Source organism: Balearica regulorum, chromosome 10 (genome assembly GCF_011004875.1).
Source record: "Balearica regulorum gibbericeps isolate bBalReg1 chromosome 10, bBalReg1.pri, whole genome shotgun sequence".
Lineage (NCBI taxonomy): Eukaryota > Metazoa > Chordata > Aves > Gruiformes > Gruidae > Balearica > Balearica regulorum.
The window spans coordinates 13,302,829-13,321,100 of record NC_046193.1 but is presented as its reverse complement, the minus strand read 5'-3'; the positions used below and the strand labels follow the sequence as shown (position 1 = coordinate 13,321,100).

Genomic DNA, 18,272 nt, shown 5'->3' with positions numbered 1-18,272 from the left:
GTGTGTGCCTGTGTCTGAATATATGTGCGTGCGTGGGCTTTAAAGGATCAGAACGTTGCTGAGAATATAAGGTGGAACTGAGTCATACACTGTATCTTAATTAATCTGTCTATATGGTAGCTGTGACTTGTAAATAGATCATTTCAGCAGCCCTGACTCATGCTTCTCATAGGGTTGCTTTACCCTGTGCTGTCTGTCAGGGAGAACAGCAGCAAAACCACCCTGAACAAACAGGTGTAAAGTGCTAGACCTTGGGGACATCTGACAGCAGAGCTGGCCTTTTGGTTCTTTCTGTTTCAAGGCCACGCTCCTCTTAGCTGGACTGTAAAACAGCTCAGTGCCTCTTTCTTTCTGCATTGGGTTCCTCAAGCTCTCACGACACATGCTGCTGCACATTTCCATTGCTTCCCTTTGGTACGGAAAGCAGAACGTTGGTCTCTCCTGAGAAGTACGGAAGAGGGATGGGATTTAGTCATTAGTGGTTCTTCTCTTTGGGGATTTTATATTACTGTCTGCCACTGTAGGATTCAGTCTTTTTTCCTGGAAAATAATAGCCACAGAGTATCCGAGGCTTTTCTGCATAGCAGTTCTGCGCTGTACCTGCAACCCAGCATGTGAGAGGTTAAGGACAGAAAGCCCAAACGCTGTCAGGTGTCAGAAGACAGTCTCATACCCTTGTTGCTCTCAGTTCCCTTTGCTGTTCCTCCTTTGAACTTGGATACACATCACTGACTGCTCCACAGAGACATGTAGTGCAGGCAAGTGCTGCGGTACTGTTGAATTTTGATCAGGAGCTGGCAGGCAGTAAGGAATGAAAAGCTTTTTGAGAAGAACGATGGAGCCGTTCAGCGTGTTCATCATAGCAGACTAACAAATAACAGTGCCTGCGCAGAGGAGCTGCATGGGGACAGAGTGGCGCGGGGATTTCTCCGGGTAACCTTGGCTCCCTGTGGGGAGGGTGAGGAGTGCTGGGATGAAGGCTGCCTGCAGGAAAGGTGCATATTTTTCTGCTGAGATGGTGCATATTTTTCTCCTGGGAGTAACAGAAGGGAGTCGCTCGACCTTGTCAAGGGAAGAGGGGGGGTCGTAGTGTTATCCTAAACTGTCCCTTTCCTGCCGTCACTACCCTTCCCTGTGCCACAGGCACACTTAGCCAGGCTCTGAAGGGTGGGACAGGTTTCTGAAGGACAAGTTGTTAAACCCAAAGCTGTGCCTGGCTTTTGCTGGAGCACAGGACACGTTCCAGCAGCGCTGGTGCGGGGTGGACGAGATCCTGGTGTCTGATAACGGGGATGTGCCGGCCACTCTCGTAGGGGCACAAATGACAGTCTGCGCTGCAGCTCGGGCTGCTCGCTCGGCAACGGGGAAGACAGAGTGTCCTTTAGGATCTGTCACACGTCTGTCACAGCGGGTGACAGGCTGTCTAAGCTGAAAAGGCTTCAGAGTTAGATGACTTGGGTTTTATCTTGACCTTGAACATTTTTCTCCTTGTAGATGTCTGATCCTATAGAAACCCACAGAGGCAGCTCAGGCTGTTGGGTTGGTGTTGAGCGGTGGCTCTCTCCCATGGTAGTCTCCGTTTCCCCTCCTGCAGCACCTGCGGGTGGCTTTAGCTTGGGCCATGGGACTTGTTTTCCATCTTCTTGGGGAAGGGAGTGTGCCTGAATATACTGTTCAATTCTGGTCAAGGTTCTCCAGAAGCAATTTTGGGGTATTGCTGGCATTTTAATGTGCCTGATCAGCCTCCTCTAGTGCCACCTGATCAAGTAGATGGGGGTGGCTGCAGGAAGGTTTTGTCCAGGAGTGCTCAGCACCAACCCATGTTGGCAAGGGGGAGAAGGGATGGTGGCCCTGATCACGTGCCAAGTAAATCTCACCATATGCATGCATCCACTTCTTCTCCAGCACTTGCTGGAATGTGTCTGCAGCCCCTTTGACACCTTACAACTTACCTGTTGCTTGATTCTGCTCTTGCATGTGTCCTCTGAGCAAGAAAGGACATGGAGCATGTAGTTCCTTGGGCTGGTTTGTGTTTGAGGTGAGTTAAGGACTGTCAGTGATGATGGAGAGACACAAGGGTCATTAGCTAGAAACAGCTTTCTCTGTCACTCCCTCTCAGGTTCTGTCTGCTTGTCCTCACAGGGGTGCCTGGAGATGGACAGATAAGAGGACTAGATTTTGATTTACTTTTCCTCTCTTGAAGAAAAACACCCGGCTGAACATGACCTTTCTCTTTAATTGTTTCTGTATTTTTCCCTGCTGAGGGACTTCCACAGTTTCTGCAGAGCAGTCGTGTTGTTCAGAGGCAGGCAGTCGGGCTGATGTCTCGGGTAGGACATGCATCCTCATGCTGGGTTCAGTGCTACAGTAGGAGGCCCTCAAATGCTGAACCACTGCAGCAAGTGAAGGATCGCATTTAAACAGCCAGCAGTTAAGCTTGATTTTTTTCGACTACATAGATGAAACTTTTAAGACAAATACTCCAGTTCCAGTTTGATCTGTAGTTTATTTGAATGCGCAAGTTTTCCTTGATGGCTTTTTCAGGCTAATTTGGATGGGACAAGACGGACATCTAGTGGCTGCCTGGGACTGCCATGACACCGTCCAAGCACCGCAGCGGACCCAGCCGTCCTGCCTGCTGTTTGTCTTGATGTACTTATAGTAGATGTTTCACAGTGGCTCATCTACAAAAGTTTCATATTTCAGGGAAAGAAGGGTAGCTGTTTTTGCCTGCGGCAGTACATCAAATCCCAGTTCGGCAGGAGCAGCAGTCTAATTTGGAGGTGTAACCTGAGAGAGGCACGTTGCCATGGACAAAAAGATATTGCAGTCCAGATTTGCATCTCCTCCTGGCTCGATCACACAGGTTCCTGATAGCTAAACCTCATGGCACTGCTGGAGGATTGCTGCTCTCGCTTGCTGGCGTTAGGGAGCTGGGATGTGAGTGCGGTGAGCTTGGTCCAGCCAGCAGCGAGCACGAGATCCTGCCGCGGCTGCCAGCTCTGGCAATGGACACATCCTGTCCTGCCTGCTCTTCCCAGAGCTGCAGCAAACACCAGGAGAGGTAAAGCAAGCCCCTGTCTGTGGGCAGACACAGAAGGATTGGAGGAAAAGGGAGAGAATTGCTGTGAGTTGTTAGTTTGTTCCTGGCTGTTGATGAAGCCTGAGGATTTATTTAGCTAAGAGAAGCCAGTGCTGGAACGTGGCTGTGCAGTAAAATGCAGTAACCTCTTCTAGGGTGCTGGTCCTGATGGAGAAAGCCACAGTGGTGTAGCTGTGTAGGGATGAGCTTTAAACATATCAGGAACTGATCTGCGACTGGTTCAGCCCGTGCTTGCACACACAATCTGTATGTGTTGGGCCATTTTCATTTTGGTTTTTTTCAATGAGTTTCTAGGTTTGTCTCATCATTTCTTTCCATCAGTGTGAACATGCCCAGTGGACATGTTCAACCGGTAGACATCACACACTGGAAATGTTTGTGCTTTTAGCACGTAGACCCCTTTGCTTTGAAGAGTTTTGACTGTAAGCTGGTCTGCAGTTCCTGTTCCCGAGGGGCCCAGGATCTGAGGAGTGTATATGTTCCTGTGCGTATTTGTATGTATATGCACAGGTAGAGGATGGGGGGGGAGGAGAAACCCAGACTCCTAGTAGTGGTGATGAAGAGGAAATCACAGGTATACAGTGTACCAAGGGGAAACCAAGACATATTTGCAAGTGCTGAGAGTTATTATGGTATTGCGTCAGGTGACAACTTAATGGCTTGTCTTGCAGAGCTGAATTGCTTCTCTGAAGTTTCTAACAGCACCTTTTCTCTCCAGAACCGGAGCCATCCACGTCGGTGACCGGATATTAGCAATTAATAATGTGAGCCTCAAGGGCAAACCGCTGAGCGAAGCCATTCACTTGCTGCAGATGGCAGGAGAGACGGTCACTCTGAAGATCAAGAAGCAGACAGAGAGTGAGTTGGGGAGCCTGGTTTGGGATGGGAGGGTGAAGGTGCACCCCAGCAGGGACCCTGGGTGGTGGAGTAGGTAGCACTGTGGTTTTTCCTTCATGTGTTGTGGAAGGTGAGATGAGGCAGCATGTCAGGGGTATGGCTGGAGACAGAGGGAAAAGATGGGCGTTTTTTGGACTTCTGACTCACAGATTTAAAAAAAAAAAGGCAGCACAGGGGCTCTCTGGGATACTGGGAAGAGATTAGACAGCAGGTTTATGGGCAATAATAATTTTTTTTCAGATTGACACCTTGTGCCATTGGTGCCATTCCCTGCCTGTGTGGGCGTTTCATACAGCAGTGAAACAGAAGATGCTTTTAAAAGTAGAAGAGTGCGGGGTTTTTTTGAAATGTAGCTTCCCAAAATGAGGAAGGGGGAGTCTGAGCTGGTGGAATCCACGAAAAAAGAATCCCACCTTTAATTCAACTTTTTAAAAGCGATTTGCAATAAATCTTTTACATCCCTTTTCCTGGTTTGGGGTCCTAAGATCATCTTTCAAAGCATCTACCTTCACTCTAGAAATCCCCATGTCATTTCCCTGTCAAGCTGCCTGTGGCTTTGAAGCTGTTCTGCCTGACACGGTATCAAAGAGCAGGAGCATACTTAGTACAGGCATGCCACTCTTTTTGGGGACAGAGGGGGAGGATCAGCAAAACCAAGGAACACACAAACTTTTTCCCCCAACTTCTTCGAAATCACAGCCAAACAGAGGCTTTTTCATCAAGTTCAGAAAGTGGCTGGTGCATTTTGGCTGCATTTCTGTCTCTCCCCACACCTGGCATTTTCTATCTTTTTTGTGCTGTGCTTCTGCAGTCTCTAGGTTTTGCTGGACCTACCTAGCCAGTGGCCCATAGTGCTACAGAAACTGGAAGAAATCAAGTGATAAAACTCTTCCAAGCAAGCCTGGCCCATGGGATGCCTGTGCTGCATCTGGAAAAGTAGCATTGCTCTTAAACATAGCACTTCTGTAGACCTCAAAGCAATTTTCAAACATGTGGCAATGCACCTATTTTACAGAAGGAGGAAGCCCAGGCAGGGGTGGAGACTTAGCAAATAGAGGTAGAACGGGGGAATTGATTCGTCTTCAAGAAAGCCCAGTCTTGTTCCCTGCAGCCAAGTGTCTTCATCCTTGGTCTGAAATACTCCTTTTTTCCCCTGCTGACACTTAGCATTGTCACAGCGACTTGCTGAAATAATTGACATGCAAGTGCCAGTTGGAGACTCGTTAATCATTCTGAGAATGAAGCAGGTGTAATTGAAATTTCAAGGTAATATTGAGTTAATCATGGTAAGCAATCTTCTGAATGCTTGGAAAATAGGGACTTTCAGGGCACTGGCCTTTGTTTGGTAAAATAATCTGTCCTCATTGACAAATGGAGAGTTTCAGAGGGCTTTTCATCCCAGTCTCTGTGAGTCGGAGATCCAGGGTGTGGACGGCTACAGGATATCTAATCAATGAGGACTTTAAAATATTCAGTACAAAGAAATGTTTGTGCTGAGAAACCAAACCATTTCTTGCATAGCTTTTGCCTGGAAGGGAATTTGATATGATGATAATAAGGGCCTGTTATTACTAAAATAATGAAAGGGAAGGTCTGAGCTTCATCATCCACATTCAGCTTTCCATTTTCCAATCACTAATCAGGGGAAATTCATCCTCAAAATACCAGACCCAGGAATTCCACAGTTGTCATGAGACTGCACGGGAGACTCTCAGAGAGGTGGCGATTAGCCCTGAACTGATACGAGGTTGTACAATCTTGGAAGGGGGCTATAACTTCATATGTGGTAGTTTGGGACCAGGTTGCATTGTCGTTGTAATCTCATTGAAACATCTGCTTGCAACACAAAGTTTGCAGCCAGCACCCTGACCAGGTGCTGCTGTGGCACTGTTTGGGTCTTGTCCCCAAAGGCAGATCGTGCCAGAAGCAATTTCGCTGGAAGCACTGCTGATCTGAGTAAAAAAGAGGCTCACTGACACCAGAGAAGCTATGGGCTATTGCTTGTAAAGGCCAACACTTCTCTGGGCAGGGCTGTTCAGAGGAAGCTTCCAAAGGCACAAGAAGATGCGTTTGTGAATTGAGATTAGGTCCCAACTCTCTTGTATTTGGGAATCCTCAGATCCCCCTGGTTTCTCCTGATATTCCATGTGCTAAAAACTCAGGCATTTTTTCTCGATTCAGCTTGAGATAAGAGTACTGCATGAAATCCTTTCAACTGTATTGCACAGTCCTTTCTCAGTTACTTTTGAAGAGCTAAAGAGGTTCTTCAAAAGACTTACGGTACTGGGGCTTGCTCCCACGTCAGCATAAGCCTTTCCCTGAGGCTTGCTCTTCGTGCCTGCTAAAGTGGCATGTTCTGGTTTCAGAATCCTATCCCAAGAAGTCGGGGAGTATAAACGAAGTGAGCGACCCAGAAGATGAACTGACAGACTCCCAGAAAACTAGCAAGCTGTCTGAGATATACTCCACCACAATTCCTAGCGTGGACAGTGCTATGGAGTCCTGGGATGGCTCCGGCATTGATGCCGGGTATGGAAGCCAAGGTAAGCCAGGGTTGTCTTTTCTTAGGGGTCTCTGGGCCAAGGTGAAGATAGGCAGAGCCTCTGAACCTGTCTGAAGACTGAATATGAGCCGAAGCCTGTGTTCTGACTGCATTTACATGGCTTCTCGCTTTCAGCAAGGAACAAAATGTATTTCAAAATACACTCATGTGGTGCTCTGAGTTGATGTATCTCTTTTAGGTTTTTATTGGCACATTTTTTCTGGCTTATATGGCATCATACTGTTCACAGCGTTTTCAAAACCATTACAGCACTTTATAATTCACATAATCAGAGGAAGTATTCACTAGCCATATGTCTTACAGAGTATTTGGTCCATAGCTCACTTTTAGTTCTCCAGAGAGGCCATGCAGGACACATTAATCCTCTTCAGGATGTTTTAAAATCCACAAAAATGTTTTGTGACTAGAAGCACTCACTTAACAAAATAATTAAGGTAATACGACAAGAAAGTATCTCTAACTCTCCAGTGAGTGATCAGATGAACACATGTCTTCGAGGCCAGGTTTATTGAGCTGTGGCTTCTGGCAGACATATGGAATTGGGATGGAGGACGCTTTAGCCATGGGAATAGATTTTTACCTTGGAGGAAAGCACTGGAAAATAGTTATTCCAGTTCAGATTTAGTGACGTAAGCTAGTATTAGCCCATGTTGAAACAAAACAAAGCCCTGAATCACCTCTGCAAAAGGAAATTGGTGAAAAGACTGCTGTCTAGAACAGAATGTGAAAACAAGGAGGGATGCTGCAGGAGCGCTGTTGCAAAGCATCTTCTGTGTGCTGAGCAAGATGTGTGCCTGTGCTCTGACTTAGAAAAGTTCAAGGGACAGCACCATGTGGGTGTCTCTTCCACCATGCCTGCATCTTCCTCCAGCCTCCGTTGGTTTGAAATCTTAATCTGGGGGTGCAGCTGGGACTGGAGGCCTCATTAAAGAGGAATCCCCTGGCCTTCATAATGCTGCAATCCTTTGTCTAGTTGAATTTAATACAGGTTGGACACTGGATTTAGCAAAGCAATGCCCAACATCCATAGACTGCACCTTTGCTTCAGGGGCTCGCTCATCTTCCCTGGTAACTGCCTTTAGCGACATGGTGGCTGCAAAGAGGGGTGCTGGAGGGTAGGGAGAAGGACACGCAGGGTCGCCCATGGGGTGGGCAGGGAAGAGATGATGCAGGGAGACCCAGGACATAGAGCCTGGAGATGGGGGCTTACACCCCAAATGAAGAACCATAGATTGGGCTCTGCAGCCTTGCAGGTTTTAGGTTCATCCACAGCTTTAAGAAACTGCTGCGGGAAGGGTTTTGTCGAGGGAGCTGTGCTGGGCCTGGTGGGAACATGCCACCAGGTGGCTCTGAATCCCAGGGATCCAGCCCGTGGCCCTGGAAGGAGAGGTGAAGCCAGTGGCACCCAAGTGACAGCTCTGCACGCATATCCCTGCGGTCCCTGACCCCTGCACCCAGCCCAAACCTGTTGCCCGCCCGCTGCAGGGACCTGCATCCAGGGACCTTGCTCTGCTCTGGCAGGCAGCGAGTGCTCCTGGCTGCTGTAAGATGTTGGCAAGCACTTTTCTGGGGCTCTCTCCAGAGCAGTCTAACCTTTAAAAACACACAGAGGAAACACTCAGCTAAGTGAAATAACAGGCCTTGGCATTTTCAAAGAAAGTGCTGGCGTTGTCTTTGGGTATTTCCAGTGCTCTTAGCTGTTTGGGAGGTCAAGTCTCCCTTAATTATGTGTTTCTCTGTTACTCTTCCTGTTCGCTTGGCACAGCATGCGATGGAAGTGTATGATGTTTCTTGGAAAGGCTGTGAGTATTTCTCTGAATTGTTGAATGGGCAGCAGGAGGTGGGCAGGGGACTCAGGAGATTTATTTCCACTGCAGATGGCACTGACGCTGCTGAGGAATGCTCTGTTTTGGAAGGTTTCTGTCCAGGCAGCTCCTTGTGAGGCCTGGGGATCTTATGACTTCGCAGTGTTGGATTTGCATCTCTGGAGTAAGATACCACAGTACAGGGAAATCCTTGGGGGCAGACATAGAAAAACTGATCTGATTTCATCCTAACGGTCCATATTGATCTCCTATCAAGTGTGATACAGATGAGCCTCCCTTTCTCTCAAGCCAGCAGTTTTTCCCCCTGTTCCTTGCCTTTCACACATATGTCCCTGAAGCAGTTTTCTGTACCTGCACCAGCTGATCCCGAAGGCATGGAAGGGCTCTGCCACCTATGGAAATGGGCTGGCAGCTCTTGAGATCAAGGCTGGCTCGTCCTCATTTACCACTGCTGAGCACACTGGAGCTGATGACCACCATCAGGTACCCTCAGCACCATCACACTTTTTGAAGGGAGGCTCTTGCATCAGGCTGCTCTGGATGCAGTTTCTTTGCTGCTGTCCTTCTATATGCTATTAATTTTTTTCATGCTGTCCATTAAATCCCAAAGGCAGTTGAGAATCTAAATGAAGATTGTTTTTTCCTAATAGAAATCAGGCTTCCAAAGCCTTCAAAATGAATGGGGTTGGGCATGCTGAGGGAGGCTTGGCAGCATCTTCTCTTTACGCTTTGAAGGACCCGCTGTATTTTAAAAAGCACAATTTTCTATTTTCAGCAGCACAATTTCTGTTGGGTTCAGTGTGGAAACAGGAGACATTAACTAAGGCTGGAGCTGGCTGGGGGTAAGATCTGCATCTGTGGGTATGTGTAGCCCCGGGTTTGTGGATCCTGGACCCACACCACAAAACCTACTTAGAAGGGGGGAGCAAGGGAGAAATGGGCCACTTTATGACAAGATCCTGAGAAGCTGCTTTGGTTAAAGCAAGAAGAGATGGGAAGAGCAACTCCTTTTGGATGACTGAAATGGAAGCAGTATGCAATCCAGCTGACCTCAGGTTTGGGACTTGGGGAAGGAGGCTCTCCTGGCTCAGCATGGCTTAACTCCATGCGAGTTTCCTGACCAGGTATTACCCTCTCTCTCTCCCCACCCCCTCTTGCCTTCCCTAGGTACGTACATACCTCAGGCTGCAGGCATAGCTCTCCATCCACACGAATGGAGACACAGCAGGCAAAAGAGTAGCACCCCTCCGGGGGACCCCAGGAAAAACTACCCCTACATGGATGGAAGCTTCAGTGAAGATGACTGGGACAAGCCCAGCAGGTACGGAGGGATGGGAGGAGGCAGGGAGGCACATCTGCAAATGTGGGTGTCACTGCACAGGGACAAGGGAGCATGGGAATGTGAGGGAGTGGCCAGTGATGTCCCCGTCTCGGCATCGGGCCGCAATGGTGAGGGCTGCTGGGGTGGTGATCTCCTCTGTCGAACCACCTCCACATTGCCAGGTTACTCTGCTGTGGCCAGGTGACATTTGTGTCTGGAGTTAGGGTGGTCTCAGCTGCATGGACCACAGGTTCCTACAACGTCTCATACTCCTGCCATGAAAAGGCTGCAGTATTTTCATAGTTTAGGTGTAATAAATAGGCATGACCAGGGCTGTCCCCTCTTGTGTTGGCCAGACACTTTTGAGTGAGGATGCAGCTTCACAAGAGCTTGATGCCACGAAGCCAAAAAGGCCAACCAAAGCTCTTGGAGGACCAGCATGAGGCTGCATGTCCAAGTTAAAATCTCCTAAAGCTGTGGTTGGGCATCTGTTTCCATCACACTTTGGCCCTTCCAGCACCATGATCAAAGCCATGCCGAGTGAGCATGGTTGAGTAAATCCCCCAGCTCGGCCAGCACGGGACAAATCCTGCAACACCTCCCTTGCTGCCATGTGCTTTGGGTGAAAATCCTGCTGGATCTGTCCTGGCCAGAGGCTGCCCCTCGCTGAGCCATACATGGTGGAGAAGCCTCGTTGCTTCATAACTAACCTTCCCCTCAACATCCTCCAGAGTCCCCATAGTTGTGTGTGTCGTGTTGTTACTGTCAGTTCTTTTTTTTTCTCCTTATTTTTTTCCTTAACTTTTGTTTGTCCAAACAAAACCCTTAGAACATCTCATGGCCATTTCCACCTATTTAAAGATGATCAAACTGGCAGGAAGGCTGGCAGCAGTGGAGACTTTGTTCTTGTTTTGCCTCTCAGTGAGAGCCGGCTTGCAGAGGTCATTGATCCCTCGTGGCCCTCCCAGCAAGGCCACCGATAGCTGAAGTTAGCAAATCTGAGCACTTGAAGCCCTGCGTGTCCCTGATGAGGGCTCCGAGTCCTGATGTCAAAGTGCAAGGGAAACAGTTCATGCCGCTGAGCCCTTTTTATTAGGGAGAAAAACAAAATGTCTCTAACTCTGGCTGCCTTTAGCCTGGAAAAACCTGCTGACCCAGTGGTGTGAGAGCCCGTACTGATTCATCCATGTCCCGGACGCGTTTGTTATATTGCTGAACTGAGAGGCAAGAAACTGGTAGCTGGAAGGGACGTTTGCCTCTTTGGGAGCCTGGGAGCAGAGGAAGGAAATGAGTAAGGGGAAAGAATCAAAAATTCCTTTTGGAGTGAAATTATGTTTTGTTTTTATAAGTCTTGCTAGGTGTTTTTTTGACCTTTCTGCCTGATGTAAAGGCTACTGTCCTTTAAAAGCCGATGAAAGGTAGGGGGTAAACTTAAAATACAGTAAGACATGTCAGATGCTGCTCTCTCCAGGCAGGCCATGATCCCGCAAGAAGCAAAAGTGTGTGTGTGTGTGTAAGTTTATGCCTGCTACAGACTCCCGTTTAAACCAGTGGATGAAAAGCAAAGTGTGTACTAAAGACTTTGCAGTTAATAGAGATCTGAAAAACATCTCTATCAGTAGCCCAAGGGGTCATTATATATTTAATGGAAGCCAACCTCTCTTTGACTTGTACTCAAGTAAAATGTTTTGACTTTGCTAAGTGGCTCTAGTGGATGAGCATCCCTTCCTGTCTGCGGTGCTGATGACCATTAAGCCATGAGAGATGCTGCCAGATGTTGCAGAGGTGGAGCCTCGTCCATGCAGCTCCTAATAAGATGCGCGGAAGATGTATTAGGGCTGCTCTAATGTCGCTGTTCCCTTGGGGTCTCTCTCCATGACACTTTAGTGGGTTTATCATGACCTTGATTTAACAACACAGAGAGTTTCCTTCAAGAGGCTTCTGTTAAACTGAGTGCTGATGGTCCGAGCTTTGCAGAGAGCCTGGTGTTCAGTAGGCAGTGGCTGGTGTCACCCACTTCTCTGACTTGCTCTTCAGCAGGTTTCATTGCTCTTTGCTTTAGAAGTCTAAGAACTGAACATGGCTTGTCGTCAGAGATAAGAGATGGTGAAACTGCCAGTGTGGGAAACTGCAGAACCTCAAGCAAGACACACACAGTGTTCACATTAACATGAGTGTTCACATTAACATGTGTTTGTACCAACTTGAGAGAGATTGTCTCTATCCTTACTCTCTGTTGTAGACAGAACTGGTGGCAATCTTTACACGGCTGCAAGTGCCATGACTGTTATATAGTGGGTGAAAAAAAAGAAAAGAAAAAGAAAAGAAAAAGAAAAAAAAAAAGAGACCTCCTAAAAGTAACAGCTCAGGTCCCTGGCCATCCCAAAGCAAATGAAACTTGGTTTGTATGCGTTATACATGATGTTGTTGATACAGCTGGCTGTAGCGTGCATTTACTTGTCCAGCCCAGGGCAATCATTTTTTTATATACATCTTTGCATTATTTACTCTCATAGAGACCTAATGTATTTATCATTTTCTCACCATGTCTGTTACCCTCTGTGTTTTTCTCTCTCTTCTCAGGTGTTCTGTGTCTCAGATCTGAGCTCTATCCCATCAGCCTTTGTACTAACAGTCTCTGAGGCTCCTGGTTTACCCATAACGCATCCTTTTTTCTTTCACTTCTCTATTTCACCAAAACGTCTTCCTAAACCTACAATCTTCCACAGGCACTTTTTAATTTACCCTTTGAACTTTGACATTACTACACCAACTTAATTCTTCCTTTGAAGGACGCTTGCCCCGTTAGTAAATGCATGGAGGTCTCGTATTCGGACTCTTGTCTGAAAAGTTCATATTGTTTGCTTTTGTATATGAAGACTCTTCAAGTCTCTGCTTTTACTGGTGAGACACTTGCTGTAGCCTTGCGGCTTTCATCCTGCTGCAGAAGAGTGCTGACAATGTTTGGTTCCTACGTTACAACAGATACCCCAACCGCCAAAATGGCCTTGAGACCACTCACGAGGATAGTTTTTGGCGTGTTTTTGGAGAAGCTCTGGAGGATTTGGAAACATGCGGCCAGTCTGAACTTTTGAGGGAGATTGAGGTAAATCACTTTCCAAATTTGCTGCTGATGTGACTGTTTTGCTCTTGCCATAAATGTTAGACTGTTTCCCCGGATCTGCTAATCGCTCGTAGCATCCCTGTGTTGCCAGTGGTGTGAAGAAGGGTTCGAGTTTAATCTATGTCAGTGCTTGTGCTAATGGATAACTGCATCTCATTAGACAGTTGCCTGCGTGCACTTTTCCCCTGAACTTACCCACCAGGAACTCCACGCTCTTTTTGCAAACTGTTTCTGGCCAGCAATCTTCATGTGACTGTTGGCAAACCTTCCCTATCAAACGGTAAACCCTCTGCTTGGAAAGATATTGTCTGTCCAAAGCACTTAAAGGCCAAGCAAAAGGAGCCCCCAAAACCCCATTGGGACCAAAGCCTTGGCTTACTTCAAATATAGACAGGCTCAACATACATCATGCATTCAGCTGTCACTCTGACGGAAACTGTTTCAGTGAAATAGGTAATTGGAAGCTTTTCAGGCAGTCTTCCCCATGGAAAAATCTGAGAAAGTAATTGCTTCCTGCAGAAATAAAGGTGTTTCCTCTCTTCACAAACCACTTTCTCTTTTCTTTATCCAAAATGCTTTGGAGGTCATGTTATTGTGTCCGGTTATATGATGGGGAGCCTGGATTTCTGAGACATGGGATGCAAATAAAGGCCTCCCCCGAGGCTGAGCAGCGGGAAGCAAACCTGCCCAGCAGGATGGGACCTGTGCTGCTCCTCTCCCCAGTTCAGGTCCTGCAGCTTGGAAGGAGGAGTGGGACCCCACGAGCTCCGCTCTCCCCCTGCCTTCTGGGTGCAGAGGACTAGAGAGATCTCGCTGGGTCATGCCCTCCATCACCTCCAGTGGGACTGGTTTTTTGCACAATTGCATATTGCTTAGGCTTCAGAGAGAAACGGCAATTTCTGAATAATTGGAGGTGGAAAAAGAAAGTTCTGTTTTGGTTTATATGTGAAAATATTGGTGACAAGGGACTTAATAATTGTTCTTTCCTCCTTGATCTGTAAGTGGGGGAGGAAATCTCAATTAAGTTTATTGTACTGAAGCACGAAAAGGTATATTTATGATCTCAACTGTGTAAGAAAATGCTGACGTTAAAAAAAAAAACAAACCAACACACAAAGCCTCAGCCCCCCCAGCCCCCATAAACTATAACTTCTTCCCTTGATGACTTATTTCCTGGACCTGAATGTGTTTAGAAATGAGTTTAAACAGCCACTGCCAACCTTTCTGAACTGTTGTTGACTGCTTAAGGAAAAGTACTCCTCTGAAATGATGCATAGATGTTTCTCTTCTGCATAATGGCTGGCATCTAAATGTAAAAGAAGGTATTTGTTGGGTTACTGTGAAATGCCAGGACAGACAAAATATATTTCTGCCCAATCCTTTTCCTTTTTCAGGGATCCATGGTGCAGGGATGCATTGGCTTTTGATTCATGCTGTTTTAAGACTTTGGAGCAGTTGACAGTTATAATTGACAGTTATAGCAATGCTTTAAAAAATGTAAAGAAATTGTACAAAAAGCTGAGCACCTCTAGGGTTTTGGTGCATTTGGCACATTTCTAGAATATTTTTGAAAGTTCTGGGGACAAAAGGAAAGTGCTCTGTTTTTAGCAGAAGTCTGATGGGTTTCAACTCTCCTTTCATCAAATCCAAAGTACCACTGATCTATTCCTCCCCTCCTGAGCTGTGGTGTAGGAGGTGCAGTGCTCACTGGGGCTCTTGCTCTACTGCAGGTTTCTAAGCCCCAATTTCTGGCCTCCTGCCATTTTATGACAGTCCCAGATTTTTTTTTTTTTTTTTTTTTTTTGAATTTGACTGTTCATGCTCTACATTTGAAAAAGAATAAGAGTCACGTATGATTACCCAAGATAGCCTGGAAACAGGATCACACAGAGTAACAACCCACTCCCAGACTATGGGTTATGGGTAGATACAGGCTTTTTGCAGTATGTCTAGTGGAGAGTGTGTCCCCACTTTGCTTTGAGGGCAACCAAGACATGGGGAAAAATAATGTGGGGCAGCTGCAGGCTGGAGAAGTCTGGAATTGCCCTTTCTGCTCCTTGCACTTAACCCAAAGTACCTAACAAATTGCTTATGATGTGGCAAGGAGTATTTAAATACTATGAAGATAGAGAAGGATTCAAATGCTGTTGTAAGGGCATGCTGTTGGGTGCTGGCCAGTTTCAGTATTTGTGGCGCATGAGTGAGGACAGTAGCACGACGTGCACAGACCTTTCTGTTGTCCTCCCTGGGTCTGCAGTGCTGGTGTTGGTATGACATAGCACGGCGTCCTGGGGGTGTGTGGAGGCTGTCTGAGGTCAGTGAACAAAGGTACCCTGGTTGGCTGTACTGCTGTTTGTTAAACTGCATTTCAAGTATGTGGTAACTCAACGTCCTTCCAATACGTAGTGGGCATTTGACTTTTGTCCAAACTCAAGCTGATTAAGTAATATTTGTGTGAAGACCTGAAAAGTGCAAAGCTAAAAGGTTTTCTGTATTTTATCCATCCTTATTTGGGATTACGTTGGTAGTGCTGGCATTTTCATACTGCCACCAGAATTCGCTTTATTTGCCTTTGTTTCAGCTTGGAGCAAAGAGCTGGTGGGCCTTGTTTAGAGATTTAGTCAGATGATATTTCCCCTGTGCATAGGAGCAATTGCTCTTTGATTTGCCACATTTAGCATTGCTGAATTTTGCTATCTGCTTCCTACCTTTCCTTTTCTTTCTTCTACCTTTTGACATTTAATGGGACTGCAGACCCTTGGAGCCTGAACTTTGAAATGACAGTTTTCATTATGCCATTTAAATGGACTCTGTGACCTGGAGCCAGTTGAGGTTCCACAGACTGGATTCTTGACTCCTTCGTTAGCTTTGATCAATGTAATCTCATTAGCGAAAAGCATTGCCAAATGGAGTAGAATCTACTTAGAGGCATCTTTTAATGGATGCTATCAAGGATGACCAGGCTTAAAGACTACTTAATTTCATATTTTTAACTCAGTTTTGCCCTGTTATGGCTCCCATTTGCTGACAGATAAAATCCTAATTTCTCTGCTGAATTGGCCTCAGTGGAGTCCAACGTATTGACTTCCCTGGGCCATTGCCAGCACTGCGCAATGCTGATGGTGAGCTGTAGGGGTAGGCTGAAGAGCCAGGCAGACAACGCTTCCTCTGTGAGCCCCCTGAGCTTGGGCTGTTCATCCTTCATGACCACCAAGAAGGCTCCTGCACAAGATGAGTTCCTGCCTGGCCCCCTTGTTTGTGTAGAAGGATCATCAAAAAATAAGATGCTTTGCAAATGTTTCCTTCTGAAATAAAGCTCCATGTTGGGGTGAGAGAGCATGCAGCAGGTCAGCAATAGACCTGGCAGCAAGCTCCTGAGGTCTGGAAATGGTTTTTATAGCTAGCTGGTTAGAACTTCTTGGTACTTACTTTTCTGATTAATGAAAGCAATGGTGCCCCCCGTTGTTGTCTGTCCCACTCTTGCTGCTGCATGGTCCATCTCTTCCTGATGCTGGCTCAGCAGAGTGACTTTGTGCCCTCGCCCTACAGGCATCCATCATGACGGGGAGCGTGCACAACCTGGGCCTGGAGGGCAGCAAGCTGCTCCTGGACTCTGTCAACCCATCCGGACTGAGCCCATTGAGGAAAGCAAACTCCAGCTGTGATGATGGACAGACTGAGGGCAGCAGCTCCCCTGCCAAGAAGAATGAGAGGAACTTGGACATGAAGAAGATTGAGAAGGAAATGCAGGAAATCATGTCTCCTACCCCCCTTGAGTTTCACAAGGTCTGTGCTGCCAAGGGTTGCTCTGACTGTGGCACTGTGATATGTCAGTGGTAAAAGCTGTAGAAGCTTGGTAACCTTGTGGAAAATCTCCTTTGTTCAGAAGGACCCCCAGACAATGTTCCTTATTAAAGCTGGCCCCCACTGAGGTCTGCAGCAAAGGTTTCCAGAGGCTCAGATTAAGACGAAGGGGCCTCTTCAGAAGAGTGATGGGATTTGGCTGCCATGCTTCAGTGGGGTTTAAACCTGTGCTTTACTGTTTCCTGTTAGTATATGAGATTTCCAGATCCTTGTGTTCTGGAGTTCATTAATTGGTACTACAGATACAGGTGAGATAACTGAAAATATAGCCCCATGGAGACCCATCAACCCTTTTCCAGTGGCATGCTCCATTCAGTAAGCCACTTTTCTTATAAAAAATAACTTATAACAAGTTGAAAATTTTTTATTTTCCCTTCCACTCCACTCCCAGCCCTTCCTGAAGGGGCACAAATGGTAGGACTTCAGCAATGGGATACTTACTTGAATTCAGTACCCAGCTGAACGTAGGCAGTTTAAGCATGGTGCAAGGCAACAGTAATTAGATGAAGTAATTAACTGTAGAAGATGCTGATGCAGAATGCAAGCAGGGAAGGGAGCTGGAGAGGTTTCAGAAAAATTGATTGCCTTTTTCTTTCCTAGTGTGACTTTAGAATGAAACCTGCAGTTATGGTAGCTGGAAAAAACAACATTTTCATGTTTAATCTGCTCTTGTCCTTCAGGGCATTGCAAATGTGTCTTTAAATAAAACTCCTTCATACCTAGAGGAGGAGAGCAGTGTAATTAGACATATTATAGGGTGACTCTTTGTTCCGCTGTGTTTGGAGATGAGGTTGAGGCCAGGTGGGCTGATCCTGTGCATCATCCTGGGCACTGTTCTTCCCCAGGACTGCGCATCCATGAGGCTCACCCAGCCAACAATGCAAGGATGGAGTTGGAGCCTCACAGTAGAGATACACTCCCAGTTCATGGGAGGAAAAGGGAGATTTTGGTGGTGGGGGGGAATCAGTTGTCCCTGGCTCCCAGTATTACCCCATGGCAAGATACACTTCCAGCAGTGCACCCTGCCTTTAGACGAGGCCAAAGCATGACATGCTCAAGGGAAGGGCGATGAGGTTATCCAGTTCTTGTCCTCAGTATGTCAGCACTTACTGATACAAATTTTCTGAAAAGAACTCATGAGTAATATGGAGAAGTTTAGATATTCTTGCTGAGTGATGTATTAAAAATGAATTGTCTTCACATTTGACACACTATATTGAAAATTCCTCATGAGCGTGTTGTTTTTTCATGTGTTGGTCTGGTATACACAGAGGATGCATAGTGTAACTTGGGCCAGGGAAGGTGGTGCTCCATTAGTAACACCTGCTTTGTTGCTCCTTGGGTGAAATACGGCAGCTCAGTCTGCATTACACCGCTTGCATTCCCTTCCACGTCCAAGGAGAGGGACTATCGTGTGGTTGGTTATACGCCAGTCACCAAAGCACTTGTCCATGCAATCTACCTAAACTGATGGTGTCTGGTAGATAAGGCTCAATCTGTATTAGCTGCCCAGGCTAAGAAAAATCTGCCCAGGAGACCCAGAGCAGAATTGCTGTAGGTCCACACAGACTACC

At 46.8% G+C, this 18,272-nt stretch overlaps 1 protein-coding gene across 4 annotated transcripts in view; it reads left to right on the top strand.

Annotated features, from left to right (window-relative positions):
- The window catches only part of GRIP2 (glutamate receptor interacting protein 2), a 294,138-nt gene that overhangs the window by 271,639 nt on the left and 4,227 nt on the right, over positions 1-18,272 (top strand). For all 4 annotated transcript variants that reach the window (XM_075762147.1, XM_075762150.1, XM_075762146.1 and 1 more), the window contains exons 18-22: positions 3,822-3,961; positions 6,367-6,543; positions 9,557-9,710; positions 12,696-12,816; positions 16,384-16,620. In XM_075762147.1, coding sequence (XP_075618262.1) covers positions 3,822-3,961; positions 6,367-6,543; positions 9,557-9,710; positions 12,696-12,816; positions 16,384-16,620 — 829 coding nt within the window. The remainder of the gene's footprint in view (positions 1-3,821; positions 3,962-6,366; positions 6,544-9,556; positions 9,711-12,695; positions 12,817-16,383; positions 16,621-18,272) is intronic.